Consider the following 25,717-nt stretch of genomic DNA (forward strand, 5'->3'; position numbering starts at 1 on the left):
GCGCCGGAGAATGCGGCCATTGCCTGGAAGGCGCTGGCGGAGCCGCCGGTGAGTGCGCGAGCTGAGCGGGAAGCCGCGGGCCCGCGTCTGCGTGCCCGCGGGCGGATGGGCGGGCGCGAGGCCGGCCCACGCGAGATGGGGCCCACTCCGGAAGCGCGGGGCGCGCTCGTCTCCTGCGGAGGGGGACGTCGCCCCGGGGTGATGCTTGGTAAAGGCGATGCTGCCTGCGTGCTTATTCCGTCATTTACGGCGCTTATGTCCCGCCTTTTGTCCTCTTGCGAGGCACCCAGCCCCTCCTCCCCTCCCCTCCCCTCCCCTCCCCTCCTCCCCTCCCCGTTTTATCCTCGCCGCCGCCACAACAGCCCCGTGAGGTAGGCTGGGCTGGGAGCCTGTGGCCGGCCCGGAGGCACCCAGTGAGCTCCCGTGGCCGAGCGGGGCCCGGCGCCCGGCCCAGCGCTCTCGCCGCCACACCGCGGGCGTGCTGCCCCCAAGGAAAGCTGAAACGGAGGAGGGGTCTGCGTGGGTGTGGCGGGAGGCCCTCGTTTAGGCCCCTGGTGTACACGAAGGCTGCCGCTTCGCTTCGCTTCGCTTCTTGCTGGCTGTGCTTCTAGCAGTAGGCAGACACCTTGGCAACGAGCAGGTGCCGCTTTCCCTGGCTTGGCGCCTCACCTCTCCTCTCCTTCTCCGCATGTCAGCCTGCTGTGTGAAACCACACCACCAGCTGCCCCTGTTTCCTGGTAAGTTGCCTGTGGGGCAATTACTTCGCAGACGTGTGGACTGGGGCGAGGTGGGGGCGTTCGTCTGAGCTCCCCTCCTTTGGCTTTCCGCTCCTTTCCCCCAGAACAGCTCCCTTTCTCAGGAGGCGAGTCTGGCCTTTTGCTTCTAGTACACGTGCAAGCGAGCGAACGCCTGCGCAGGAGCACCCAGGCTGGGGAAGCCCACTTCGCACCCAGGACAGGCAATTACAATGGAGAGTCTTTGTGGCACCTTTAAGGCAAACAGATTCATCCGTCACGGTTTATGCCGTAGTAAATGCGTTCTTTTTCTCGTAATGTAACTGGTGAAACGCCTGCTATCATGAGAGGTGGTGGATGGAGGGAACCAGGGGTGTGTGATCTGCCTCTGTGCGCTCTGCACGTAGGACACACTGTATGTTATTAGGCCTTCCCTGTCTGCAAGGGATAAGGCCGCTCAGCATCAAGGGATTTTGCTCCCATTATGGTGATTAACTTTCTCTCTGTAGGGGTGTGGAGTCTCTTTCAGCTTGAGGGCCGAATTCCACTTTAAAGAAGCTCTTGGGGGCCGCATTCCAGCAGTGGGCAGGACGGAAGGCAAAAGGAATGGGCACAAAATTACCAACATATCGACCTGGCTCACATGACACAACAGCCCACTGGGGCTTAATTTACCCGCAGCTGCTGTTGGATTGTGCTGGGTACCATTTTTGCGTGGCGCCTGGCTTGCGGTGTCATACAAACCCAGGCGGCAGGGGTTATTTGAGTGTTAGACACCCTCAAATAACCCATGGCTTGTTTTAGGGTTATCTGAGAGTTGTCTAACCCTCAAACTACCTGTACCATCTTGGTTCGCACGACAGAACAAGCCATGGCAACCCGGGCACCTGAGGGGTGCCATGCAGCAGCGGCACCCTCAGGTGCCCAGTACAACACGACAGTCTCCACAGGTAAGCCGCAGTGGGCTGTTGTGACCTGCGAACAGGCCTGTTGTGGCTTAAAGCTGCAAGTAACTAAAGCCTTAGGAGAGGGATTCCAACCTTGCAGAATGGGGGGAAAAAACTGCACAAAAAGAGGAAGCCACCAAATGATCAGTGGGTGGGGTGGGGAGGGAAGGAGGCAGAGAAAGGGGGCATGGCCATTTGAGGAGTCCTGGAGGGCCAGATTTGGCCCCCAGGCCTGAGGTTTTGCCTCCCCACGTTATTATAGGAATGAATGACAGCCATTCTTTTATGTGGGAGAAATTAAGGGACGATTGTCATGGTTATCCTAGAACTTACTGTCTTAAGAGAGGCTTGGCATCCTCTCGCCTTCCCTCTGTCATATAGAACTTGGCAAGGGCCACTGAGAACTGACCAGGTTAGAACTGCATAGAACCCCTCCTCCAACATATTCCTGCACTGTGTTCTATTTCTGGGTGTAAGCCTATAAGTGTAAACGTAGCTAGCTAGCTAGCTAGCTAGCTAGCTAGCTAGCTAGCTAGGAGAGATTGAGAGAGAGAGCGCTTGCTATATATGGGTGATGCTATGTGTGAAAGGTGGTGTTGACCTTAAATTTCACGTTTTGGCAGGTGTGCATATAATAAGGGATAATAATGATGCTCTACCTCTTAGGGTTGTTGTGAAGAATGGGGTGAGATCTGTAAAATACTGTCTACACTGATTAACAGTTATCCTGGTCTTGCTTGGTATTCACCAAGCTGAAGGCTGATTTCAGTTCATGGAGATCTTTCTCACCCATTGCATCAAGGGCAGGAAACCTCTTTCAGTCCAAGGACCAAATTTCAATTTGGGGAAGGTCTTTTTTTGGGGGGGGGGGGGGGCTTGATGCAACTGTGGGTGGGGCTAAAGGAAAAGTGGGTGAGACCAAAATGTAATTCATACCTGTTTTAACCCTATGCAGAAGTAAACAGGGCAAGCCTCTTTGTGTCTACTCAGAACTGAAGGCAAGTCTGCATAATGCTCTGAGGTCATGGCATCCTTGCTTTTAGGCCAATCTGTGCTGACTTCCAGCCATGCTGCTATGGGGCTCAGCTGCTTCAATGCTTCCTGACCCCAGAGTGGAGCACTCACTGAGTTGCGGTCAGGAGCCAAGAGCCAATCCAGGCTGAGCTCAGTGCGCGGTGGCTGGCCCTGACATGATCCGTTCAGACAGTGGTTGCAGCATGGCTGGAAGTTTGTGCACACTGACTAAGACCCATGGCTGCTACAGGCCAAGACTTCCTGTGGTTTGTTTGGCTCTTGGGGTCCTCCTACCCAAATGGCCTCGGAGAACTGTCAGCCAAGTAAAGAGTGTTTAGTTGATTAGTCACTTCCCTTTTAATCAACTGATGAATTAATTGATTTATTAAATGGAAGCAAGTCTGCATATTACCAAAACCTCCATATAGGCATATTTTAAAAGATAGCTAATAATTTAATCAGTGGAGACTGTGGCTTAGGGCTGAATTAGATGCAGCACAGCAGATCTTTGATTCAGGATCTCCAGGGTTTGTGTTTTTTGTTAAACAAATTGCCAGCACCCTGTAGCTGCCTCAAAGATCAGGAAGTGATCAATGGATTCCTCTCATGCTCTTTCCCTGATTTAAATGTCCCCACCCCATCCCCAAAGCTGGTGACTGACTCAACCTTGGGGGAGCTGGGGGTGGCGATGGCCGACGGGAAGCTCTGGCGTGGGCTGGTCCATGAAGTCACAAAGAGTCGGAAGCGACTGACCGAATAAACAACAATTAGCTTTGCAGAGAAAAAAACATCCAGGTACCATCCCCTGTCCCTCCCCTAGCTTGAAAGCAGCCTTGGAGGAGGCATTTTAGATCAGGAGGATGGTATGAGAGAAAAGGGTTAAACGTCCCCTGTCCGCAGTACCACCTCCCCAGTCTTCAACGCAGATGCAATGGGATGCTTGGGCTGCTAATGAATACAAATAAAAAGGCGCTTCAGGTCTTTGTCCATTTTTGGTAAAAGGAAATGCAGCCTGCAACCTTTTTTCTTTCCTTCCGTATTAAGGTTGCACCCCAGAAACAAGTAGTCTTTTAAAAAATACACAAATGTACTCATAACTGACAGCCCGAATTATTAAAACTTGCTCTTGCCCAATCAATCTGGCCAGCTAATTAACAAAAGCTTTAGTGGAATCGTGCCCTAGTCTTGCCCATTGGTGGCTCATTGCTTTGTGTGGGTGGAGCAGCGCCAAGCTGGATTGAAACACATGTGCTGAATGTAAGAGAGGGTGACTAAGAGAGAAAAAGAGTGTAAAACAGGGAGAGCAGAAAAGAGAGAGACCGCCCCCCATGCCCGCTTTGCAGGAATGATTTTGAAGTTATTTGTCTCCGTTTCTCTCCTCTGCGCAATTGGGGGCTGTTGCTGCAGTAGAAAAATGTGGATCCAAAAGAGTGCTTCGGTGTTGCTGTGTGGATCTCCTTGCTCCCTGCCCATCCTCTGCTTTGCAGCCATGATCCCAAAGTTGATTCGCCTCCGTTTCCCTTTGCTCTGCAATTGGTTGCTGCTATAGATGACCGAGACCCCTTGGCTCCACTTACGATGGCCCCTTGGTTCTGCCTTCCGTTAGTTGTCCTGCTCTCCACCCCGCCAGCCATAGTGGGCACCAGTCGCCACCAGTCTCATCATTTCCTGAGGAAACTTCAGGTGGCTTAAACCCGAACGTGTTGAGTGACAGCCTGTATGCGAGGCCCAGATTGCAAGGCCCAGATCTACAGACATGGCAACTTTTTTAAAAAGAAAAGAAAAAAAGATTGAATTGGTCTAATGTTTGCTTTTGATTTTCCTCTAGTCAAGCTGCCTCCCAGATTTTTCCGTCTTCTCTTCATAATGCCTCTTTATGATGTCATTGTATGGTCTGACTTAACGCAGGTTTCTCCTTGCTGCCCAGGCTGTTGTTGCCAGTTTGTGGCTGGTTTGCTTGTGTGTTTAATTAATCAATTAAAATATTTCTAGGCTGCCTGTCAAGTCAGGAGCTCTCCCAAGGTGGCTTACAACAATAGAATCCCCAAATCTTTGCACGTAGCCAAGTGCAAAGATTTTGAATCCTCCTTCATTGTCCCCTGAACGCCCAGGGTCTGCTGCAGTGGAGGCTGGTGGCTCCAGTGTCAGTGGGGCGGTAAATCCGCTCCGGGTTTCAGACGGAACTCTCCGACTGAGAGAGGGCTTCCTTGGAGAGCCCCTTTAGAGCTTTGACTGGTTCTGACTGGAACCTGGAGTGGATTCACTGCCCCACTGACATCGGAGCCACCAGCCTCCACTGGCCTGCTAGCATTACGGTCTCATTCCAGAGGAGAGGGGCTGTGTGTGCGCAAGGTGTGCCTGCAGGGCCAGGTCGCCTGGGTGTGACACCGCTGATGTGGCGGTGGGCCGGCTGCTACGCCTGCTCCCTTCCTGCATGCGTCCGCTCGATTAGGTTGCTGCCTAGAAAATGCGCATGCCTGAATAAACCTGCCATTCTGATGATGGCTGCTGAGAGATGCTTACAGCTTCAATTGCAGTGGTCCAGCCTGCTCTGGGGAGGTCCCCTCATTCACGTCCTCCCACCTTTTATTTCTTATCAGCGCTCATGTGACTCTTGACGTCTCTGTATCCTGTTCTCTGTCACAGGCTGGCTTGTGGCCACGTAATCGGCTACACACCTAGAGTCCATGACTGTCCTTTGGCACACCTGTGGGGCCAGAAAGGCGCCTGAGCTGTCACTGAGCTGAATGCTCTTTCCCTACAGAACTAGCGATGCAGGAATCAGATGGCCAATGTTTTCACTGGCCGTGTGCCTGTTCTTTTAACCAGCATCCTGACAAGCAGAAATTTAGCACAGGAAGCTTTTCCTGGGCATAAAGATACAGGAAAATTCTGCCTGCTAAATTTCTGCTTGTCGGGCTGATGTTAAAGACACAGGAGCAGAAAATTAAACACACACACATGTTGGCACCCTTGCACAGGAAGGAGGTGAGGGCTGTGCTGTTGCCAGAAGCACTAGATACCTTTTTGTCTGTTGTGGCAATAAAAGCTTAAACGTTAATCACTCTGCAACAGAGGTTGCAGATTATAAAGCAAGCAAAGATGGATTGAAATCATAGTTCTGGGCTCAGGCCGAGTGTCCATGGGTGAAGGAACGAGGGAGGTTACGCCAGGCCAGGCCCGGCCCAGACGAGGGCTGACCAGACGGTCTGTTCAGCCAGGAGAAATGGCAAGGGAAAAGCATCAGAGCTGTTGATAGTAATCAGAGCTCCTGTTCTGGCTGGTAATGAGATTTTATTTTTAAAAATCCAAATGCTACGTGCCGTCAATTGCTTTTGCCGGAGCAAAAAACCACACATCTGCTTTCTTACGGTGTGCAGGCAGGCCTGAGGCAGCGGAAGAAGCCTGTATGCGCCGATTGTCCCTCTTAGTCAAGCGCAGAGCCCTGTTTTCTGGCACTTCTCCCTATTTCCTCTTTGGGGGGAAACATCTTTGTGGATGCCTTTAAAAAAAAAAATGTCCATGTTCAGAGAATGTGCTGTAGAGTTCTTCACATTTCAGCCCCCTTTCCCGGGTACCTAGATGTTAAATATCTGAGTGGGAGGTGCGCATGTATGCGCTTGGCTGCTTGCTGATTGCCGCACACGACTTCTCTTCCATCTCTTTGCTTCCACCTTGGGTTGCTTTTTTAAAAAAAACCAATTCATATAGTGGCATCGGAATGCCTTGTATGTGATTTTATATAGTTTAGAGAGTGCAAGAAGACAAGTCTCTGCCCCAAGGGGCATACACTCTATAATTCAATACAGGGGAGATGAGGGAGGAAAGGGAAGCAAGTGGAAGCAGGATTTAAGAGGGGCAGGGGAGGGGACACATGATTCTTCCAGTTACACATACTTAGGCTTTATAAGAGTATTGGGACCAGTGGTTGTACCAAAGACTTTACAGAGAAGATGGGGTTGAGATGGGATTTGAGGGGAGAGAGGTGGCATCACGCAGGTATTCAGGGAGGCTGTTCCTAGCAGCAAGGAAGGGAGGGTGGAGTCTCTTGAGGCCACAGGACTCAGCTAGAGGAGTGAAAGCCACGGGGAGGCATTTCTTAGAATATAAGAGTGGAGAGATAAGAGATGGCACGGCCATGGAAGACTTTGAGAGTAAGAACGGGGAGCCTGTGCTGGATCCAGTAGACAGGAAACCAGCGTGTTCCCATTTTACAGATGGGGCAAGTGGAGGCTCTGGGATAGCCATTTGGCTGAGGCTGCGCAGGAGCATGGCCAAGGCTGGAGTTGGATCCAGGTCCAAGTTTAACCATCGGGCTGCATCTCTGCTATAATTCCCCTCCCCCCCCCCCATGTGAACGCTTTCTCCTGTGTGTCTGTGTATACAGATATTCTTTTCATTGGCCTTTGGAGCGAGCAGTTTGTCCAGGTAGCACCCTCTTCCCAGCTGCTACTCTGAGGGCTTCTGTTCCAGGCAGGGACTCAGTGCTGCCAGCTCAAGACTGAGTTGAGTCTGTTTTTGGAAAAGTGTCCACTTGGGACGAACACTGCCCCCCGCCTTCCCAGGTCCATCCCTTCCTGTTAAGGCCCTGCCTTAATCCCCAGGGAGCAGAAGGACAGAAACCTCTTTCACTGTGTGTGTGGTTGGGTTGTGCCGTCTGTTTGCTGGAAAGGGAAGGGAGATGTTTGGGCTGCCAGAGGTGTCCTGTCTTGTGGCGCTGGCACCTGGATCTCCTGTTCCTGGGCAAAAACAGGGTGGATCTCAATAGACCGTCTCCCTGTCCAGAGTTCTGCCCTCCTTCAGTGCGCAAATGAACCACTTCCACCCTCCGACTTAGCTATGTTGACAAGGAGGACTCCAAATCTAAGTCCTGGAACATTTTCTTGTTTTTTTTAAACTCTGAAAATTTGAATGAATGCTTGCTTTTAAAAGGTAGGCCATCATGGGGCAAGGAGAGGAAAAAGTAAATGGGATGGAAAGAGTGTGTGTTCCTAGAAGCGGATCTGCTGCCCGCCCACTCTCTGTTCCTTTCTCTGCACTGCTCACTTTGTAAAACAGGATCTGAGAACACTCAAGAATGTCTGAAGGACCAGGCTCCAGGCAAGATTTAGTAGGGACTAGTGTTGATTCTTCAGTGGTGGGGAATTCTGTACATGCTCAGAGGTGCCCCCTCCCTGTCCGGCCAGTTTGAAAGTGTAGAACAGGGGTGCAGGACTGTTTTGGGGTGGAGGGCTGGATTGACTTGCACCTCGTGGATGCCAACCCAATACAACCCTCAGCTGGACTACACTGTAGAAGGATTGGGAAAGAGAAACGTTTCACATAATGCACGTCATGGAAGATTACAGCAGTTGTAGCCAAAATGCAAAACATACCCCCTGCACTTAGCTTTTCAGTAATATCTATAGAGTTCTCTAATATATATATTTAAAGCGGTTAAAATCAAGTACCGGGTGCTGGTCGGTCATTCCAGGATTATTCTTTAGCCAGAACACTCGGAGCAGGGTCACTCCGTTACTCAGCATGCAAGTCTAATATTGCCTGCATATCTCTTCTCCATAAGTAAAAAGTTCCACTGGGGAGCTTCCATTGGGCTCAGCCATCCCCCAATCTGACACCCTTCAGATGTGTTGGACTATACCTCCTACCATCCCCAGCCAGGGACTATGGGAGTTGTAGACCAACACATTTGGAGGGTGCCAGGTTGGACTAGAGACTGGCATCTTTTCAATGAGAGTAGGGCAACACTGTATTGATAGATTAATTTAACTGGTTTGACCATTTTGCTTGATTGAAAAGGTATGTTTCCCAATTAATCAGGAAGCAGATATTCAACTTCTAAAATCTATATCTATATATTTCATATGAGTATTTAATGAAAATGGCAGGTGGCAAGCACCATCTTAAAAGAGTCCTCCCCTCCTCTGTGTGAAAGAAAGGGAAGTTGGAAGGGTCCTTAAAGGTCATGTAGTCCACCCCCTTGCTCAGTGCAGACTCTGCAATGCAGGGTGGAATCACAGCATCCCTGACAGATGGCTGCCCAGCCTCTGCTCAAATACCTCCAGCGAAGGAGAGCCCAGCACCTCCCGAAGCAGTCTGTTCCAATGCCAAACAGCTCTTACTGTTATACCACCTAGCCTGACGGAAGAGTTCTGGAGAACTGAAAGCTTGCACAGTCTGTGGTAGCATTTTGGTTGTTCCTGATAAAGGGACTGCCTAACCGCTTTCCATCTCCCACCCCCGGATCTTGGAATTTTTACGCATGGACCAGTGCAGCAATCTTGGCTTGTTCTCGTTTTACAATCAGGAAGCTTCTCCGCCTGTGTAGCGGCAGTCTGCTTCCCTGCAATTTCAGCCCCTTGGTTCTAGTCCTGAAACAACTGAGGATACGTCTGCTCCAATCTTATGCATGATGGCCCTTTAGATACTGGATTCACTGGGGGCGCAATCCCATCGGGATGCCCATCAGCCTCCGAACTCAGAGGCGACGGGTATCCAATGCAGAGCAGGAGGAGATGATCTTTGCCTCTGTGCTCCTTCTGCTTTCCATTTTTGCTAGATGGGCTTTTTTGTCCATCTAGCTGGGGCTCTGTGGAGCGAGAAGGAAGAGGGCTGGGGAGGCCAGAGGATTTTTCTTAAGCCGGTCTCCCCAGTCCCCTCCCTGCCCACAGAAACGCCCCCTTCCCTCCTCCCTGGGGTCGCACTTGCGAGCTCAGAGAGGCAGTTGGTGCGGTTCTCGCCACACCGGCTGTGAGGGGGTGGGGAGCTCGGACTCCTGTGTCTGGGGTCGGAGTGCTGTCTCTGACCTTGGATCCAGGAATCTGAACTATCCTGTGGTCCCCCAGACGTTGTCTAGGGGCCATAGGATCACTCTCTAAAAACCCCCCCATATGATTAGTCGACTGATATCTTTCAAAAGGTGACTACCTAAATAAAAGCTGGAATGTTCAGGAAAGGGGTTGAGGTTCTACCGTCAAGAGGGTAGCCACTCTGAGCAAGGGTGGGCAACTTGTGGCCCTCCAGATGTTTTGGCCTACAACTCCCAGCAACCCTCACCATGGGCTATGCTGGCTAGGGCCGATGGGAATTGTAACCCAAAACATCTGAAGCTCAATGACGTAACCTTCTTGGAGCGAAACAGGTTAAGATCGAGACATCCAGCCATTTCTACTGCTAGAGCTCTTCTAGAAGATGATTTCAATATCCACAACACGTGGAAACAACATTGGCTAGGAAACTGCCCTCCACAATGCCAAAGCTTGCCCTGCATCTTGGAAAAACCACCTGGATTTGACCAGCCCCGTGCGATATGGACAACCTTGAACCGAATTCACGCGGATCATGGTAGATGTGCAGATGCCCTTTATAAATGGGGCAAAACAACATCATCAAATTGTGACTGTGGGGCTGAAAAACAAACTATCCAACACATAGTGACAGAGTGTCAAAACCGAGCCTACAATGGAGACTTTGCTGATTTCCTGGCTGTGACAACAGAAGTAAAAAACTATATCTGTAACCTAGACATACGTTTGTAATATTCCTGTCTATATTTTATATTTTACATTTCATATTTATTATGCTCTATGTTTTTATTGTAATGCGATGTAAATGTGCCATACGATAAATAAATAAACCTGAAGCGCCACACGTTGCCAGTCCCTGGGCTAAGGCCTGGTTGGTCCCTTCTGCTATGTGCTCTGTATTCCTGGACAAACCTCTTGGTTCCCTCCTCCCTGAAAACCTGTCACTGCTTTTAAACGCCTCCTTCAAACTTTTGAAAAGCTTTGTCTGGGCACCCATTTTTCTGTGCTGTCTAGTTCTAAAAACGAACAAACAACATTGAAACTTGAGTTCTTGCCCTTGTTCTTTGCATACGTGACCTTAAAATGGGCACCCGTCCCACTGTGTGAGGAATTAGATCCTGGAAACTTATCTCCTGCAATATATTGCGTTTCCCAACCATACAAGCGCGCGTGCGTGGGGGGGGGGGGGGTTGCAGTGGAGCAAAGTCAACATTGAGTATACTGCATTTGGTACAAAGGTGAGTATGAAATAGGAGGAGCATTTCTGAGCCCAAGGAATTAAGAAATTGATGTTTAAGGGCCCAATCTATGCCTGTTTAGACAGAAAAAAAAGTCCTACAACTCCCAGCATGCCCCAGCTGGCTGGGGCATGCTGGGAGTTGTAGGACTTTTTTTTTCTGTCTAAACAGGCATAGGATTGCACCTTAAGTGAATTTTCCCTTTCCTCTCAAATGTATATGTGTGTGGGTTTTTTGAGGGGGGAAGTGGTTGCAGGACCAATTTGGGAGGGTGGGGGTCCCCTGTCCCGTTCCAATCTTCATTATTCCTGTTTAGCGTATGGTGGGCTTCAAAAGTTGCTTTGGTTGCCTTCACAACAACCCTGCATTGTAGGAAGCTGCTCATTTGGCCGAGGCTCTTCATGGCGGGGCAAGGATTCTGACAGAGCTCGCATATCCCAAAGGGCATTGAGGGCACTGCTTCGGCCCCAGCCAGCCTGTCCAACTGTTCCCATTTCTTCCGTACCCCATCCTTGCTGTTCACTTGTCAAAACCTGCCCCATCCCTTCCCTTGGCCTTCCTGACCGCTGGAAATCCTCCTCAGCCGCCACACTGGCATCTGCCACGGTGGCGCCGGGCATTGCCCCTGTGTCCAGCCTGCCCTTGCCAGACCAGCAGCGTCCATTTTTTCCTCCTCAAATGTGAGCGAAGGTGAATTCCAGGCCCAGTGAACCATGTCCGCACTTTGCATCTAGTGCCATCGCAATATGTGCCCGGCCTCCATTTTCGGGAGTACCTGCTGACCGTCTTTATTCCCTCCTTCTCTCTTGCTCCCCCCCCCTTCTTCCCTCCTTAGTGGGCTGCTGGGGAAGGGACAGAATGAACTTCCCAGAGGTCTGAGCTGATTGCTTACAAGAAGGGCTTTTGAAGTTAGGCTGAGGACTGCAGGTTGCCCACCCCTGGATTAGATGAACCAATATTTTGCCTCAGTATAAGAAAGCTTCATGAGAGCCAGCGTGGTGTAGTGGCGAGAGTGTTGGACTGGGAGCTGGGAGACCCGGGTTCTATTCCCCACTCAGCCATGGAAGCTCACTTGGGTGACTTTGGGCCAGTCACAGACTCTCGGCCCAGCCCACCTCACAGGGTTGTTGTGAGGATAAAATGGGGGAGGAGGAGGATTATGTATGCCACCTTGGGTTCCTTAGGAGGAAAGAAGGCAGGATATAAATGCAATAAATAAATAATACTGGCATTAAGGCAGCCTTTCTGCAACCGGACACGTGCCAGATGTATTGGACGCCGACTCCCGTCGCCCCCATCTCCTGTCGCTCTGAGGTTCTTCCCCCAGGAAGGCCCCTGGCCCCTCGTCTCTTTCTCAAGCAGCTTCTCTGTCCCTGTTCAGGCAGCCATGTCGGAAAAGATCCTTGTGACGGGTGGGGCCGGCTACATAGGGAGCCACTGTGTGCTGGAGCTGGTCGAGGCCGGCTACGCCCCTGTGGTCATCGACAACTTCCACAATGCCATCCGAGGTAAGCTGGGAGCCCAGGCTCTGTCGGGCGAGGCTGTGTGGAGCCGTTGTTCTGAATTCAGGGAAGGGCCGGAGCTCAGCGGCAGAGCAAAGGCACCGCATGCAAAAGGTGTCCCAGGTCTGGTCCCCAGCCTCACCTGGCAGGGCTGGGAACAAACCCTGCCTGAAACCCTGGAGGGCTTCTGCCAGTCGGCGGTGGCAGTACTGGGCTAGATGGACCAAGGGTCTGACTCACTGGGAGGCAGCTTTCTGTTCAAATCGGCCCTTTCTTCAGAACCATGAGGACTAGAGTCTTACTTTACCTTTAGAGGAAAGACCATAGCTCAGTGGTAGAGCACCTGCTTTGCATGCAAAAGGGCCCTGGTTCGATCCCCGTCAACTCCAGGTAGGGCTGGCAAAGATACCCTCTGAAACCCTGGAGAGCCCTTGGCAGTCAGTGGTGGCGATATTGGGCTAGACAGACCAGTGGTTTGATTTGGTGGACTGCTGCTTCCTGTTTTCTTGACTGAGCGAGGGTGGAGCCAGCATTGGTTAAAGCAAAGGGCTCTTTAACCCTCTCCTCCCCAGCGTGACAACAGAGGCATTGGCAGAACCCCTCTTTCTGTCCGTCTTGGTTGCTCACTCTAGTCGTGGGCAAAAGGCTCTTTCATTCAGCTACCCCCCACCCTTGCCTGTGTTAACAGCCGCTGGGGCTGTGGCAGGATTGCGGGGAGGGGGCTCAGGAGCCCTTGGCCTGCATTTCAGAGTGAATGGCACGGGGGTGTTGCTGTTCGCCAGAGGTAGGTCTGACTTGACTCATGTGGCAGGAAGCAGCTGCCGCAGGGAATCTTCTGAGCCAAGGGCTAGGCTGGAACTCAGATGGGAAGTCCCCGAGGGTCAGATTGGGCCCCCAGGCTGTCGGTTGCTTGCCCCAGCCCTGCGTGTGTGTGGGCTGGATCAGTCCTGCTCAGTGAAGAGAGCACCAGTGGACTGGCAGGGGAGCAGCGCAGCGTCCCAAGCCGGTTCTCTCTCCCCAGGGGGCAACATGGTGCCCGAGAGTATCCAACGGGTGAAGGAGATTGTGGGCAAGGAAATCCCATTCCAGGAACTGGATGTTCTCGATGAGGCGGGTCTCCAGGAGCTCTTCAAGAAGGTGAGGGCCTGACCCTGCAGCTTAATGTTCCCTTCACCATCATACCTGTTGTGACGGGCATGGGGCCCCTGCCCTCCCCACCACCTCAGAGGATGCTGTCCTGGCTCAGGCGCAGCTCTCTGAGATGCTGCCATCTGCGGAGCAGCACTCGGGACTCCTGGATCTGCTGTTCTAGCTCTCTGGACTCCGCTGGAGGGATCGCTTTGGGCAGACAAGGGGGAGGGTTCTGCTTCTCCTGCCTCCACAGCAAGCTCAGCTTTACTGTTGCTTCCCCTGATCCCTTCGGGCCCCAGGGGACGCTTTGAAGTGCCCTCTGGTGCACATCAGAGCATCTGCGTATGTGCGGCACATCACCTCCGCCCTCGTTGATTTTACTTGCACCGCAGAGCCACAGGTAGAGCCACCCCCGCCCCTCTCAGAACTCGGAGGCTGCCTCCGCACCAGATGGGGGCCACGCCTTCCCACTGGGGCTGCGTTGGACTGGCATGTGGCTCCCCTGCCAAGCAGCAAAGGCTGCGCCCCTCCTGGCCGTCTGGCGCAGCTGCGTGTTTGCATTACCACCTCAGGAGGAAGTTGTTTGAATGGAGGCTAGGGATGGCCCTTCTCCTAAAGCCTGCCACAGGTCCTGGTGCATTTTGCGCTCCGTTGGCTCTCCATCAGGGGAACGTCCTCAAGAAATGGCACAGTTAAGAATGGGAAGTGTGAATGTAGCATGTTCAGTGTAGCATGGGTGTCAGTGTTCTTAACGTAGCCCACCATCCTCCTCCCGGCAGCATCATTTCTCCGCCGTGATGCATTTTGCGGGCCTTAAAGCTGTTGGAGAGTCTGTCCAGATGCCGCTGGAATATTACAAGGTGAACCTTACGGGGACCATCCAGCTGCTGGAGGTGAGTGGCACCTGGGAGAGTGCGCAAGGGAAAACCTGCGTTGGGGAGGGTGCCCATTTGATTTCTGCACAAGCTGTGTTCATGGGGAGCATAGTTGCCTCCAGAGCAGTCCAGAGGGGCTTGCGACTGCTGCCTGGGTTTCTGTCGTGGTCGAGCTCAGCCATGGCCGCCGTCTTCAGCCTGGGCGCTGGGGGCAGGTCTTCCCTGGTGAGGAAGTTGAGGTCCAGATCCCACTTCCCTGGCCAGCAAGTCACTGCTCCTGAGTGAGCTCCTGAGCGTCCTGTTGCTCTGTCCGAGTTGGACCCGGCACCTGGTGGGCTGCTCCATGCCGCAAGGCGCTGCTTCTGACCCAGAAGGCAGCCCATGCAAACCATGTTGCTGCCAAGGCCTTTGCGTTTCTTGTTCCTACTTGCGGGGTGGGGTGGGGTGGGGAGCTGCAGTTTTGTCATTGGCATCTTGCGCACTGTTTAGCGCAGCCTTACCCAACCTGCTGCTCTGTAGATGTCTTGGCCTTCAACTCCCATCATCCCCAACCAGCATGACCATTGGCCATGGTGAGGGATTAAAAAAAAAAAAAATTGTGAAATTTCAACAAAACCAAACCAAGAAGAGGGGGGGAATGTAGCTACATAAATTGGAATATAGTTTCCATGCATGCATATGAAGCGTGTATATCAACATCTATAGATATAGATATGAAAATAGGGCTAAGAATTATACCTAAACTTCAACCTTTATACATAAACTTTTGGCAGACCAAATATCCATCTAAGTATCCATTTGAAGGTCTATATACCATCCATTTAAATACTGAAAGCATTGTAAGGTCCTCAGTCCATTGCATTATAGGAGGTGAGCATTTATCCTTCCAACGTCGTAGTATCAGTCTTTCAGCTGTCAAAAGGGTGCAGAATATCCATTTGTGCTGACCATGCATTAACTTCCAGGAAGCAGGTAGATCATTTAAGAGGACATGTACATCAGTAAATATTAAAGAGTGTTCCAATACAAGGTTTATCCGTGTAATAACCTCCTCCCCAAAAGGGGCAACTCTTGAGCATTGCCAAAACATGGATAAAAAGAAGCACTAGCTGTGTTACACCTCAAGCAATTAGCCAACTTGGAGAGACAGACCCTTATTAAAGAGTTGTTGTGACCACTACACAAGGAACAGGAGTTTTTGCTGAATCAGGCGTAACCTGTGATCCGTAGATATGGACGCTAAAGTGGCGATCCACTGATTAGTCCAAATGGGGAGAGATGATGGGAATTGCAGGCCCAAACATCTGGAGGGCCCCAAGTTGCTCACCCCTGCCCTGAAGCCTCACTGAGGGGGCCAGGCTAAACTGGGAAGTTGTTGCCGGCCCATCGACATGGCTTTGCACTGCTCTTGCAGCCATTTGCAAGCCCCGGGTCAGAGGGCAACTCATCTGGATCTTCCCGCCCTCCACAGGTCATGAAAGCACACGGAACAAAGAACATAGTGTTCAGCAGTTCAGCCACAGTATACGGAGACCCTGCCTACCTTCCTCTGGACGAGAAGCATCTGGTTGGAGGCTGCACCAACCCTTACGGCAAATCCAAATACTTCATTGAAGAGATGATCCGGGACTTGTGCAAGGCGGAACCGGTAAGGGAGCCGAACTGCACCCGGGGATACCCCCTCCCCCTCGGAGAGCCTGTGCCATGTACAACCGCGCTTCTCTCTGTGCTTCTTTCTCCAGGACTGGAACGCTGTTCTCCTGCGATACTTCAACCCCATTGGAGCGCACAAGTCAGGAAGAATTGGAGAGGACCCCCAGGGCATCCCAAACAACCTGATGCCCTATGTGGCCCAGGTACCAAACCCCCACGAGCATCCCTTCCGCTCCGTCTAGTCCATTAAAGCTTTCTTGCTATCTCCTCCGTCTTTTTGTTCAGTTTTTTTCTTCTGTCTGCTCCAGGTGGCCGTGGGTCGCAGAGAGTACCTGAGCGTATTTGGGAATGACTACAACACAGTGGACGGGACAGGTAAGTTGTTTGAACTCATCCAGGCTGCAAATGAAAGTACCCCACCTCAAACTGGCTTGAAGTAGTGGCTGGGGAAGTTTGAACATGTAAAGCAGGGGTAGGCAACGTCCGGGGGCAATTTCCCACCCCCGCAACCCACCAGGGGCTGTAACCTTCTCCGCAGCTGAAGTGGCCATTGAAATTTGGTGGTGCAGTGGCAAAAAGGGGCAATTTCTCCTTAAGACAAGGCACACTCTACCTGCACACATTTAAAGAGGAATTGCTGCTTTTTTGCTGCCACTGCTGAATTTCAGCAGCAATTTTGGGTCCTCAAAAAAAGGCCGGGGGGGCTGCAAGTGGGCTGCGTATTGCCCACCCATGTAAAGGTAGGAGCAGGGGTTTGTGGGCTGGTAGTCCCCCCCTCCCCCCATGCATACACCCCACACACACACGCGCGCGCGCGTTTTGATCTTACCCTTTTTGCTTGCATTCTGTGTCAACCCAGGCCGTCTTTACTCTAACCCTAAACTCTGCCACAGTAGTGTTGCTTGAGCACTTGCAGCCATAGCGTGAATGCAGGCTGGGGCACGGAGGGCAGGAGGGAAGTCTGCCGGTCGTCCACAGGGCATGACGCCTGTACACGTCCCAGGCCTAGAAGCCTCTTGTCCACCGTTCCGTGTGCTTCTGAGGCTTGGCCCAGGGCCCCAAGGCCTCATGCTGTCGCCGTGGGCAACTGCTGGTCCGCCTGCTGCAGAGCTCCCTGGGGAGGGGGGGGTTGTGGCTCCACTGCTGCCTCATTTCCCCCACAGCCTGAGGAAGGAACAGTGGAGGCAATGTCAGAGGGGCGTGACTCTGCTCCAGGTTTCAGTCAGAGCTCTGAAGGAGTTCTGAAGCACCTTGGACAGCTCCCTTAGGGTTCTGACTGAAACCTGGAGTAGATTCGTTGCTCCACTGATATCAGAGCCACCGGCCTCCATTGGGAAGGAATTGTGGGAAACAGATGAGTGTGCGCATACGCATTGCTTGTGCGCACCAGAGAACACACACCCTTGTGCATGTACGAAAACTCCCCTGAATTGGTGTGTGTGACGAGCCAGTTTAAAACGGGCAGGAAAACCTGCACACCAAGCAAAGGATCCTTCCCCGACGGACTGACTGGGAGAATGAGCAACAGGTTGGGCAACCCTTTGGGTAAGAGGGAGGAGGACTGTTCAGCTGGTCTTCGTGGGGAAAACCCTTCTGGGTTGTCTCTCCCATTTCTAGCTGGATACAACGTCCCTATGTAGAAGCTCTCCCGCCAATGACAGAGTCGTGCAGCCTTCCCCAGTGGGACGCTGGGAGTTGTAGTCCAACACATCTGGAGGCCACCAGCGTGGGGAAGGCTGAACGAGGGCATGGGACCGCTCGGCCTGGGCAAGCAGAGCATTGGCTGATCGTCCTCTCTGGCAGGTGTCCGGGATTACATCCATGTGGTGGACCTGGCGAAGGGCCACATTGCAGCCTTGAAGAAGCTCAAGGAGAACTGTGGCTGTAAGGTAGGGAAGCACGTGCTTGATCAGAAGCAGTGCCTTCGTTCGAGAAGGAGAGGGCCCCCCTGAGCTCCAGGAGGGGGCGCGTGGTCTTGGTTACCTGCATGTCTGGAGTAGCCCCACTTGCCAATCCCGGGACCTCTCCTCCCAATTGCTCCAGTGGGGCTTGTGCGGGAGACGTGCTTGGTGTAGGCAGGCTTGTGTGTGGTATGTTCAAGATTCTGCACTGAGAAAAGCTGAATTCTGTGACTCTGTGCATTATGTACATCTGCAAGATTTATTTTGCATAATTTATCCTGCTACCATTGCTGTTACGCACAGCTTGAACTGGTTTTGCTAGTCATGAGAGGGTGCACGAAGCGACGTCGGGGGCTGAAGTCCCACTTTTAACTACTGGAAATCTTTTTCTGGAAATCTTTTTCCGACATTTCAGCAGGCGCTGCCCACATGGTTTCATTATATTGACTGATTGATTGATTGATTGAATTTCTATTCCGCTCCTCAGCCAAAAAAGGCTCCGGGAGCAGCTTACAATCAATGAACAAAGAAGACAGTCCCTGCCCGCAGGCTTACAATTTTTATTTAAAACATTTGTGTCCCACCCTACATCATTAAGATCTCAGGGTGACTGACATACAGATTAAATCAATTTAAATAGGATAAAATAATAAATAACTTAAACAGCTAAAAGCATATTAAACCATTAAACAAACTGATATCAATTAAAAATCTAAAATGATAAAACAGTTAAAACTGTGTGCTACTTTAGGGAATGCATTTAGCCCTCAAAGGCTTTGGTAAAAAGCCATGTTTTCACTTGGTGCCAAAATGAGACCAGTGTCTGTGCCAATCGTGCCTCCAAGGGGAGGGGGTGCCACAGCAGAGAAGGCTCTGTTCCACGTCCCACCACGGTGTATGTCTTGCGCTGGTGGGACGTGGAGGAGGGCCCCCTCCAACAGATCTCAGTCCTTGGGCAGACATATATAGGGAGAGGCAGCCCCTCAAATATCGAGGTCCCAAGCCTCGATATTTTAAGCATAGCTTGAACGCCACAAGGGCTAGAAATGGTTTATCTTGTTTTAAATGAAAGGTGAATTGTGCCAGTTTTCTGTGCTCCTGCAGAATCATAACATAAGCGCAGCAGTGTGTGTAGGTAGTGGTACGTCAGTCCCGTTGATCCAAAATTATGCCACTTGCCCGCTCTTCCTGGGCAACCACCTTGCCAGGTCCACCTTTCAAGCCATCCCATGGGCACAAGAGAAATGGGCTGGGGAGCGGGGGGACAGCTGTCAAAATTATTTTGTGGGCTGTTAAAATGTGTTGTGCTTAATTTGCAAGTGGGCACAACTGAGTGAGATGAGCCAGTGCTCAGACCCTGTTAAGGGCAGTAATGAAATGACAAACTGACTTGGGGCTGTTCTCGCAGCACACTCACCCACACTCAGTGGTTGAGTGTGGGTTATTGTTGAACTGTGGGTTAGCGTGTTGTCTGAACCCAGGACATTTTCTGCAAGGTGGTTGTTAACCACTCCAAACAACCCAGCAACAAACCATGGGTTCTCAAGGTGACTTGTTAACCACCTTGGTTAACAAGCCACCCTGTGGAAAATGTTCTGAATTCAGACAACACGCTGACCCATGGTTCAGCAAACAACCCACAGTTCAACAGCCGAGTGTGGCTTAGCCTGTTGTGCGAACCCAGTCTCTGTCTTGGGTAGGATTCTGCAGGTTCCTAGATTGTCTAAAGGTGCCCATGTATTCCAGTCCAGCACCTTCCCTCTGAAGCACTCTGCCACTCAGCAGTCTCTGTTCTCCCCGTCCATCATGCCTGGAACACCCTCTTGGCATCACACAGCTGTTCTGCCTTAAGAGGCCTTTTGGTTCAGACCCCCTAGTCTAGGGCTGAGAACCTCTTTCAGCCTGAGGGGCTGAATTCAATTTCAGCAAAGCTCTTGAGGCCAGATTCCAGTGATGGGTGAGGGCCCCCCCCCCATATTGTAGCTTAAAGCCCTTCCTGCCTGGAACTAAACCTTAGGAGAAGCATTTCAGCCTTTTAGAAATGGGGGGAAGACAGCACAAGAGCCAGTAAACTACTGGGCAAGGGGAAGAGGGGGTGGGGCCAGAGGCAGGGGGCATGGCCTTCTGGGGAACCCTGGAGGACCAGATTGGGATCCCCGTGAGGGTGGGATTTGGCCCCCGGGCCTAAGGTTTCCCTCCCCAGATCTAGTCCCATATCCTGCTCTCCACAATGGCCAAGCAGATGCCTTTCGGAAAGCCTTCAAATCCCTCCTCCCAATCCACCATTGGCACAGTCCTTCAGTCTCATCCCATAGGGAAACTAAGGCTGTGTAACCATCTCCCGCATCTTTCGCTCTTCCCCACTGTGGCAGATTTTTAAGTTTGCGGTGGGCACCAGCCCCTTTGCTTTTTCTCTGGAAAAAAAACACCATTGATATTGATGGCACTACAGAAAAGTATCATCATGGGACAAACCCTTAATGACCAAAAGTGGCATCATTGCAGATCTACAACCTTGGAACTGGCACTGGCTACTCTGTCCTGCAGATGGTTAAAGCCATGGAGAAGGCATCCGGAAAGGAGGTAGAGTGACAAGGCAGACGTGGTGGGAGGGGGATTACCGCTTGCTGGAGTCCAGGGAAGGGATTGGGGGGGCGGGGACTGACCAAACAGCAAAAGAGGTGTCACGTTCAGTCGTCTCCAACCTGGTGCCCTCCAGGCTGTGCTGGCTGGGGGATGATAGGAGTTGTAGTCCAACATGTCTGGAGGGCACCAGGCTGGGCTAGTTTTACAGCCAGCGTGCCTGCCGTTGCTACGCTCTGAACTGGGTACTTGGAAATCAAAGCCCTCTACACATGAATCTTACCAATGCCCCTCTGGGAGCTTTTAGTGAGGAGAAGCCTTGAGATCTTCAAAATAAATTAACAGAAGCGCTCGACCTGTACCCCAGCTCCCTTTTACATAATGCCTGTTATCCCAGGTGTATTTTTCTCTCCCCCTTCACCCCAGCTTTTTATCTGTCTACATGTACTACTAGCAGCAGGTGAACTGCTCTGCTCTTTCATTTCTTGTAGCTTGCTCTGCATGGGGAATGAGGGCGTGATCCAGCCCAAACAAAACTTTTTTCCTCCCAGTCCCGTTGCTTTCCATCTAAGTGTGAAGCGCGCAACTTGAACCTCTCCTATGTAAACCAGTGGGACTTCAGGTGTCTTGACTTCAGGTAGCTCATGCTCCGAGTTAGTCATGTGAATGTCCTGACCAGCTCTCCTGTTGACAGCCAAAACATCTGGAGATCTCCTTTCTGCCCATCCCTGTTTTGGGACCTACCAGGCCATTGCTAACCTGTTCTTTTTGCAGTTCCATGCAGACAGCACACAGGGTCTCCTGTCAAACCAGGTCCCCATGCTACGCTCAAGGTAGAGCAGGAGTGGGGAAACTGGGGTATCCCCAGATGCCGACTACAGCTTCCATCATCCCTGACAACTGGCCATACTAGTTGGGGCTGATGGGAGTTAAAGTCCAGCCACATCTGTAGGACCTGCAGGCTCCACATCCCCATTATAGAGGCTCATAAACTGCCTCTAGCCTGCACTGATGCAACGGAGCGCCGTGGTCAGGGCACGGTCAGGCCTTCCAGTGTTTTGGAGCCACTTGCCCAAAATCTGCTCCAAGACAAAAGTGGCCTCTCTCCTGCCGAGACCCTGGCTTAAACATGACTAAGTGACAATGTGGATGGAATAGGTGCGAGGAGATTTTAATATTCAAAGCCCCAATCCTCCTCTCCCCAGGCAATCTCCCACGATGACCGCTCGCACTGCTTCACGTTTGCTTTGGTTCTCCGTTGCTGGCGAGGGGATTAACCAAGGCAGCCTTCCCCAACAGGGCACCCTCCAGATGTGTTGAACCACAACTTCTGTAATTCCATTGGCCATGCTGGCTGGAATTGATGGGAGTTGCAGGCTGACAACCCTGGAGGGCACCAGGTTAGGGAAGGCTGAACCAAGGTCTTGCGCTCTGGCCCATGATCTCACCAGCCTTCGTGCCCTCTTTCGAGTAGCTGCATCCAGTGAATTTCCCATGGCTTCCCACAGGCTGTTTTTTTCTCCTAGATAAACTACAAGATCATCGCACGCCGGGAAGGGGATGTGGCCTCCTGCTATGCCAACCCTGGCCTAGCTGAGCAGGAGCTAGGCTGGAAAGCTGTCTTTGGCCTGGACAAAATGTGTAAGTGGAACCTCCCCATCAAGTGCCACCCTTTTCCCACAGTGGTGGAAGCTGGAAAAGGAAACAGCTTTCCAATGTTCAGCTGAACTGCCTTGCTTGTCGCTGCTCACATAGAAGCCAGCTGGATGCTTGCATTGACACATCTGGGGAGAACTGGGCCATCATTCTATCCTTTTACCCCTCCATCCCCCTTTTCAGGTGAGGACTTGTGGAGGTGGCAGTCGCAGAACCCCACTGGCTTCAGCAAGAATTAGCATCTGGAAGAGGTCATCTATTCCCTCCAGCGGAAGGACACTGTTGCCCCAGAGCAGTTCTGAGCACTGGTTTGCTTCTCACTCAGGGAAGACAAGGGTCCTCTCTGTTTTGTTTCCTCCTCTTCTCCTTTTTATGACGCACAGAGAGACTACTTGGGAAGGGAAGGCGACCTTGCCCTCTTCCTCTGCACACCTCCCTTGCCCCAACACTGTCTTCCCCTCTGGTTTTCTCTGCCAGCCAGCTTTGGACTAAATGAGGCACAAAGCGAGCAGACTCTCCCACTCAGTGGAGGATGAATAAAAAGTGACAATAGGAGCCTAGGGAAGATGTCACTGGATGAGATGCTCAACACTCCTGGGACCACCACCACCATGAACCCAGCCTCTGCTGCCAGCTTGCTGGCTTTTGAAGCCCTGAGAAGATGTTCAAGGGGGTGCTGAACAAAAAAAGGGCGTGAGATTAGCATGGTTGGCAAAGTGCAGGGGGGCCCTTGGACTTTATCATTCTCTTCCCAGTTTCCTGTTTCTGTATTATAAAGGGCACTCTAGGTTGTTTTTTATGTAAGTGATAAAACAGCAATGGGAGATAAGTACATCCAACTCTTAAGTTGCACAAGAAAGCTTCTTGGACCACCAGACAAGAGTCCCGCTAGGCTGGTTGCTCTTAAAACTGTAGGTCACAGACTGTGACTGGACACTGGGACCCTTCTGATATAGCCCTTCAGGCTGTGATGAAAACAGGAAAATGAGGAGGTGGTGGTGTTTCTGTGGGCATGCCATCTGTCTGTGGAAGAGGCAGTCTATTGGGTTTAGATTTTAATGTTGTAGGCTGAAACACCTTTCCCCCTACCATTTTAGTAGTGGAGGAGGGTGCTGGGGGAACATGCAGGAGCCAAAATGTAGTAGCAGAGTACGAACATAACCTTTCCAAGCATCTTTCTAACAGAGTGGATGGAAAATGGGGATCCATAAAGATCAAGTCAATCTGTCAAAGTAGCCCATGGCTAAAGCTCAGCTCTAGGCAGTAGAGGATCTAAGGCTGATGCTGCATTTTTGTGCCAAAAACATGAGCCGCCCACTTTGTGGATGAACAGTGTTGAGGGCTGAAGCTGTTGCAGTCCCAGCATGCACTGCTCTAGCTCAGTGTTTCAGGACAAATCTCTTAAACAAGGCAATTGCTCACCTTTCAGCTAGCAAATTCACATCTATACCTAGCCATGTAAAAACCAGGCTCCAACAGATGCGCAGCCAGGATCTGCTTGCTGGAAGGACGTGCCCCTTTCTGCTCTGCTTCTTCCTACAACCAGTTCTAAACATGCTGTAGAGAAGCGGCGGGGCTCTGTGTGCACCACGCTGTAGAAACCGAGAACACGGAATCTCAACATAGCATGTGTTACAGCAGCACCACTTGCTTTGCTCGCAGTCAGGCACATGTTATAGCACAGGGCAGCAGAGGCTGGGAAGCTGCTGTGTGCAGGACGGAATAGCGGTACCTGCAAGACCAGAAAACACACTTTCCAGTATGCTATCTTATTTCTGTGCCTTGACTAGACAGTGCTGATGTTGCCGAGTTACTATACAGAGGACTAGACTCTTTCTGTTTTTTAACTAAAAAAAGGCCAAGGCCAGATTTTGCACTCACTACTCCATTACTCACAGTCTATGCTCAGGGCTGCTTGCCTGCAGCCAGCAGCTCAAGAACGACACTTGAAATCTCATGCTTGCTTTTAGGGGGTCCATGCGGTGGACTTACAGAACAGCCACCAGCAGAATTCCTGCCCCATAAGAAGAACCTCAGGAAGCATAATGTGCCTTTTGGGGAAGAGGGACTCAGCTGTATTAGCAAGCCTTGCAAAATGTGCTATAGCCACGAGGGGCAGGGGAGACCCATTTTTAAGTGCAGGGGGCTTTTCACACCACCCCTGCATTGCTCTTCTGCTGTAAGCTACACGCAGCTTGGCAACGGACTTTCTATGCCAGGGTGTGGGTGTGCAGCAACAGCAGTTTTTGTGAATGCACGTCACGCCGTACGTTCCAGCTACACTATTTGATGTGACAAAGTGAGACAAACTGCACCAATAAATGCCATTTAAGCAGTGCTGCTTTAAAAAAAAAACAGTTTAAATTTGCACTAAACGGCTTTTTCATTTAAGGAATAACAAATTTCAATTTTTAGAACAAATTAAAAGATGAACAACAAATAAACCCTATTAAAACGGTGTTGAGAGTGTGCCAAAGTGCAGAGGCGCAGCAATAGCCTCAATCAAGTATAAAAAAATCAATACACATCTCAAAACTACCGCTCTTCAAGAAAGACAAGAGCGGCACTACACTGATCTGCACTTGCGGAGGTTGCTCTGTTCCTTTCAAAGTCAGGTTTTTGAAGGTCTCAAAAGAGATGGAACCACCACAGGGAAAATTCAAGAGAACAACAATTTGATAAAATGACAAGCACCCCCTCAAGTAAGTTATGATCCAAGAATTGAATTAAATCATATACTTTCTAAATAGCAACTGTAAGTTACTGGCATTCAACAACTCCTGGTTTCTCCCCCCACCTCCAGCTAGAAGGGTGGGTGGGTTGGGGGGAAGACTAACTGCACAGCTGTTCGAAACTGCCTTTAGATCCATCTTACTGGGCTGAACGGGAGAGGGTCGGCTTTTCTGCAGTGCCTATCCTGGCTGACTGAGCAATGGGTTCCTAGTGCAGGTCCTGGACTTGCTGGGGAGTGCTCCGCCAGTGGAACTCCTCGCTTGAGCATTTCCCAGGAGGCACCCGCGAAATATAATCTCGCCAGCTGGCTTGCATTTACTGCAGGGTATGTGTGGAATGACTACCACATCGTGCTAATGTAGAACTAGGATCACTTCCAGGTTTGATTACAGCACACGCAAGCGCATCGTGATGGTGAAGCACTGCTCATCAACGTTGAGGGGGCTGTTTGTGAACAAGTGGATTAAGGCTTTGAGCCCCCAAGCCAGCCATTTACAAAACCTTGGCCAACACACTGATACAGCAGAGCAAGATTAGATCTCGATCTCCTCAAAAAGAGAGTGGGGGGAGAATAACTGGTTTGAGTTTTAAAAAAAAAAAAAAATGAAGGCACCATGAACTTCCTGATTCTCACTTTCAATTATTAGGCAGGCCTCTAGCTCAGTTCTCTATCCCCTCCTATTTATTTATTTGACCAAGATTCAAAAACTGGGCAACAAGTAAGTTGCTATGATTGGGTTACAGATTTCCTGGACAGAAGAGGTGACCGCTCAGGGGGAAAGTACCTGCTTTGCATACAGAACATCCCCGGATCAATCTCTTGACATCTCCAGTTGGAATAATTCCCAAGTAACAGAACTATGAGAGAGCTTGGAGAACCACGGCTAGGCACAGATAGTACAGGACTGGATGGGGAAAGCAAAAAATAATCACTCCAACTGAGG

General features: G+C 51.1%; 1 protein-coding gene across 6 annotated transcripts; it reads left to right on the top strand.

The window, feature by feature from the left end:
• GALE (UDP-galactose-4-epimerase) lies at positions 1–25,312 on the top strand. Of its 6 annotated transcripts, XR_014785164.1 has the most exons (12): positions 1–48; positions 12,121–12,247; positions 13,263–13,378; positions 14,152–14,265; positions 15,719–15,895; positions 15,990–16,103; positions 16,209–16,275; positions 17,704–17,789; positions 20,307–20,384; positions 20,876–21,021; positions 21,911–22,025; positions 22,224–22,877. XR_014785164.1 is itself a non-coding variant. In XM_084815932.1 (11 exons), the coding sequence occupies exons 2-11, from the start codon at positions 12,127–12,129 to the stop codon at positions 22,277–22,279; spliced, it is 1,044 nt and encodes a 347-aa protein (XP_084672058.1). In that variant the 5' UTR covers positions 1–208; positions 12,121–12,126; the 3' UTR covers positions 22,280–25,312. The 6 variants fall into 6 exon arrangements, 5 of the variants coding, with proteins under 5 accessions (XP_084672058.1, XP_084672055.1, XP_084672054.1 ...); XM_084815932.1 differs by lacking the exon at positions 20,876–21,021 and having other exon boundaries at positions 1–208; positions 22,224–25,312; XM_084815929.1 differs by lacking the exon at positions 20,876–21,021 and having other exon boundaries at positions 22,224–25,312.
• The last annotated feature ends 405 nt before the right edge of the window (positions 25,313–25,717 follow it).

The sequence above is a fragment of the Heloderma suspectum genome, chromosome 10, assembly GCF_057233095.1.
Source record: "Heloderma suspectum isolate Gila_16-S chromosome 10, 16-S_ref, whole genome shotgun sequence".
Classification (NCBI taxonomy): domain Eukaryota; kingdom Metazoa; phylum Chordata; class Lepidosauria; order Squamata; family Helodermatidae; genus Heloderma; species Heloderma suspectum.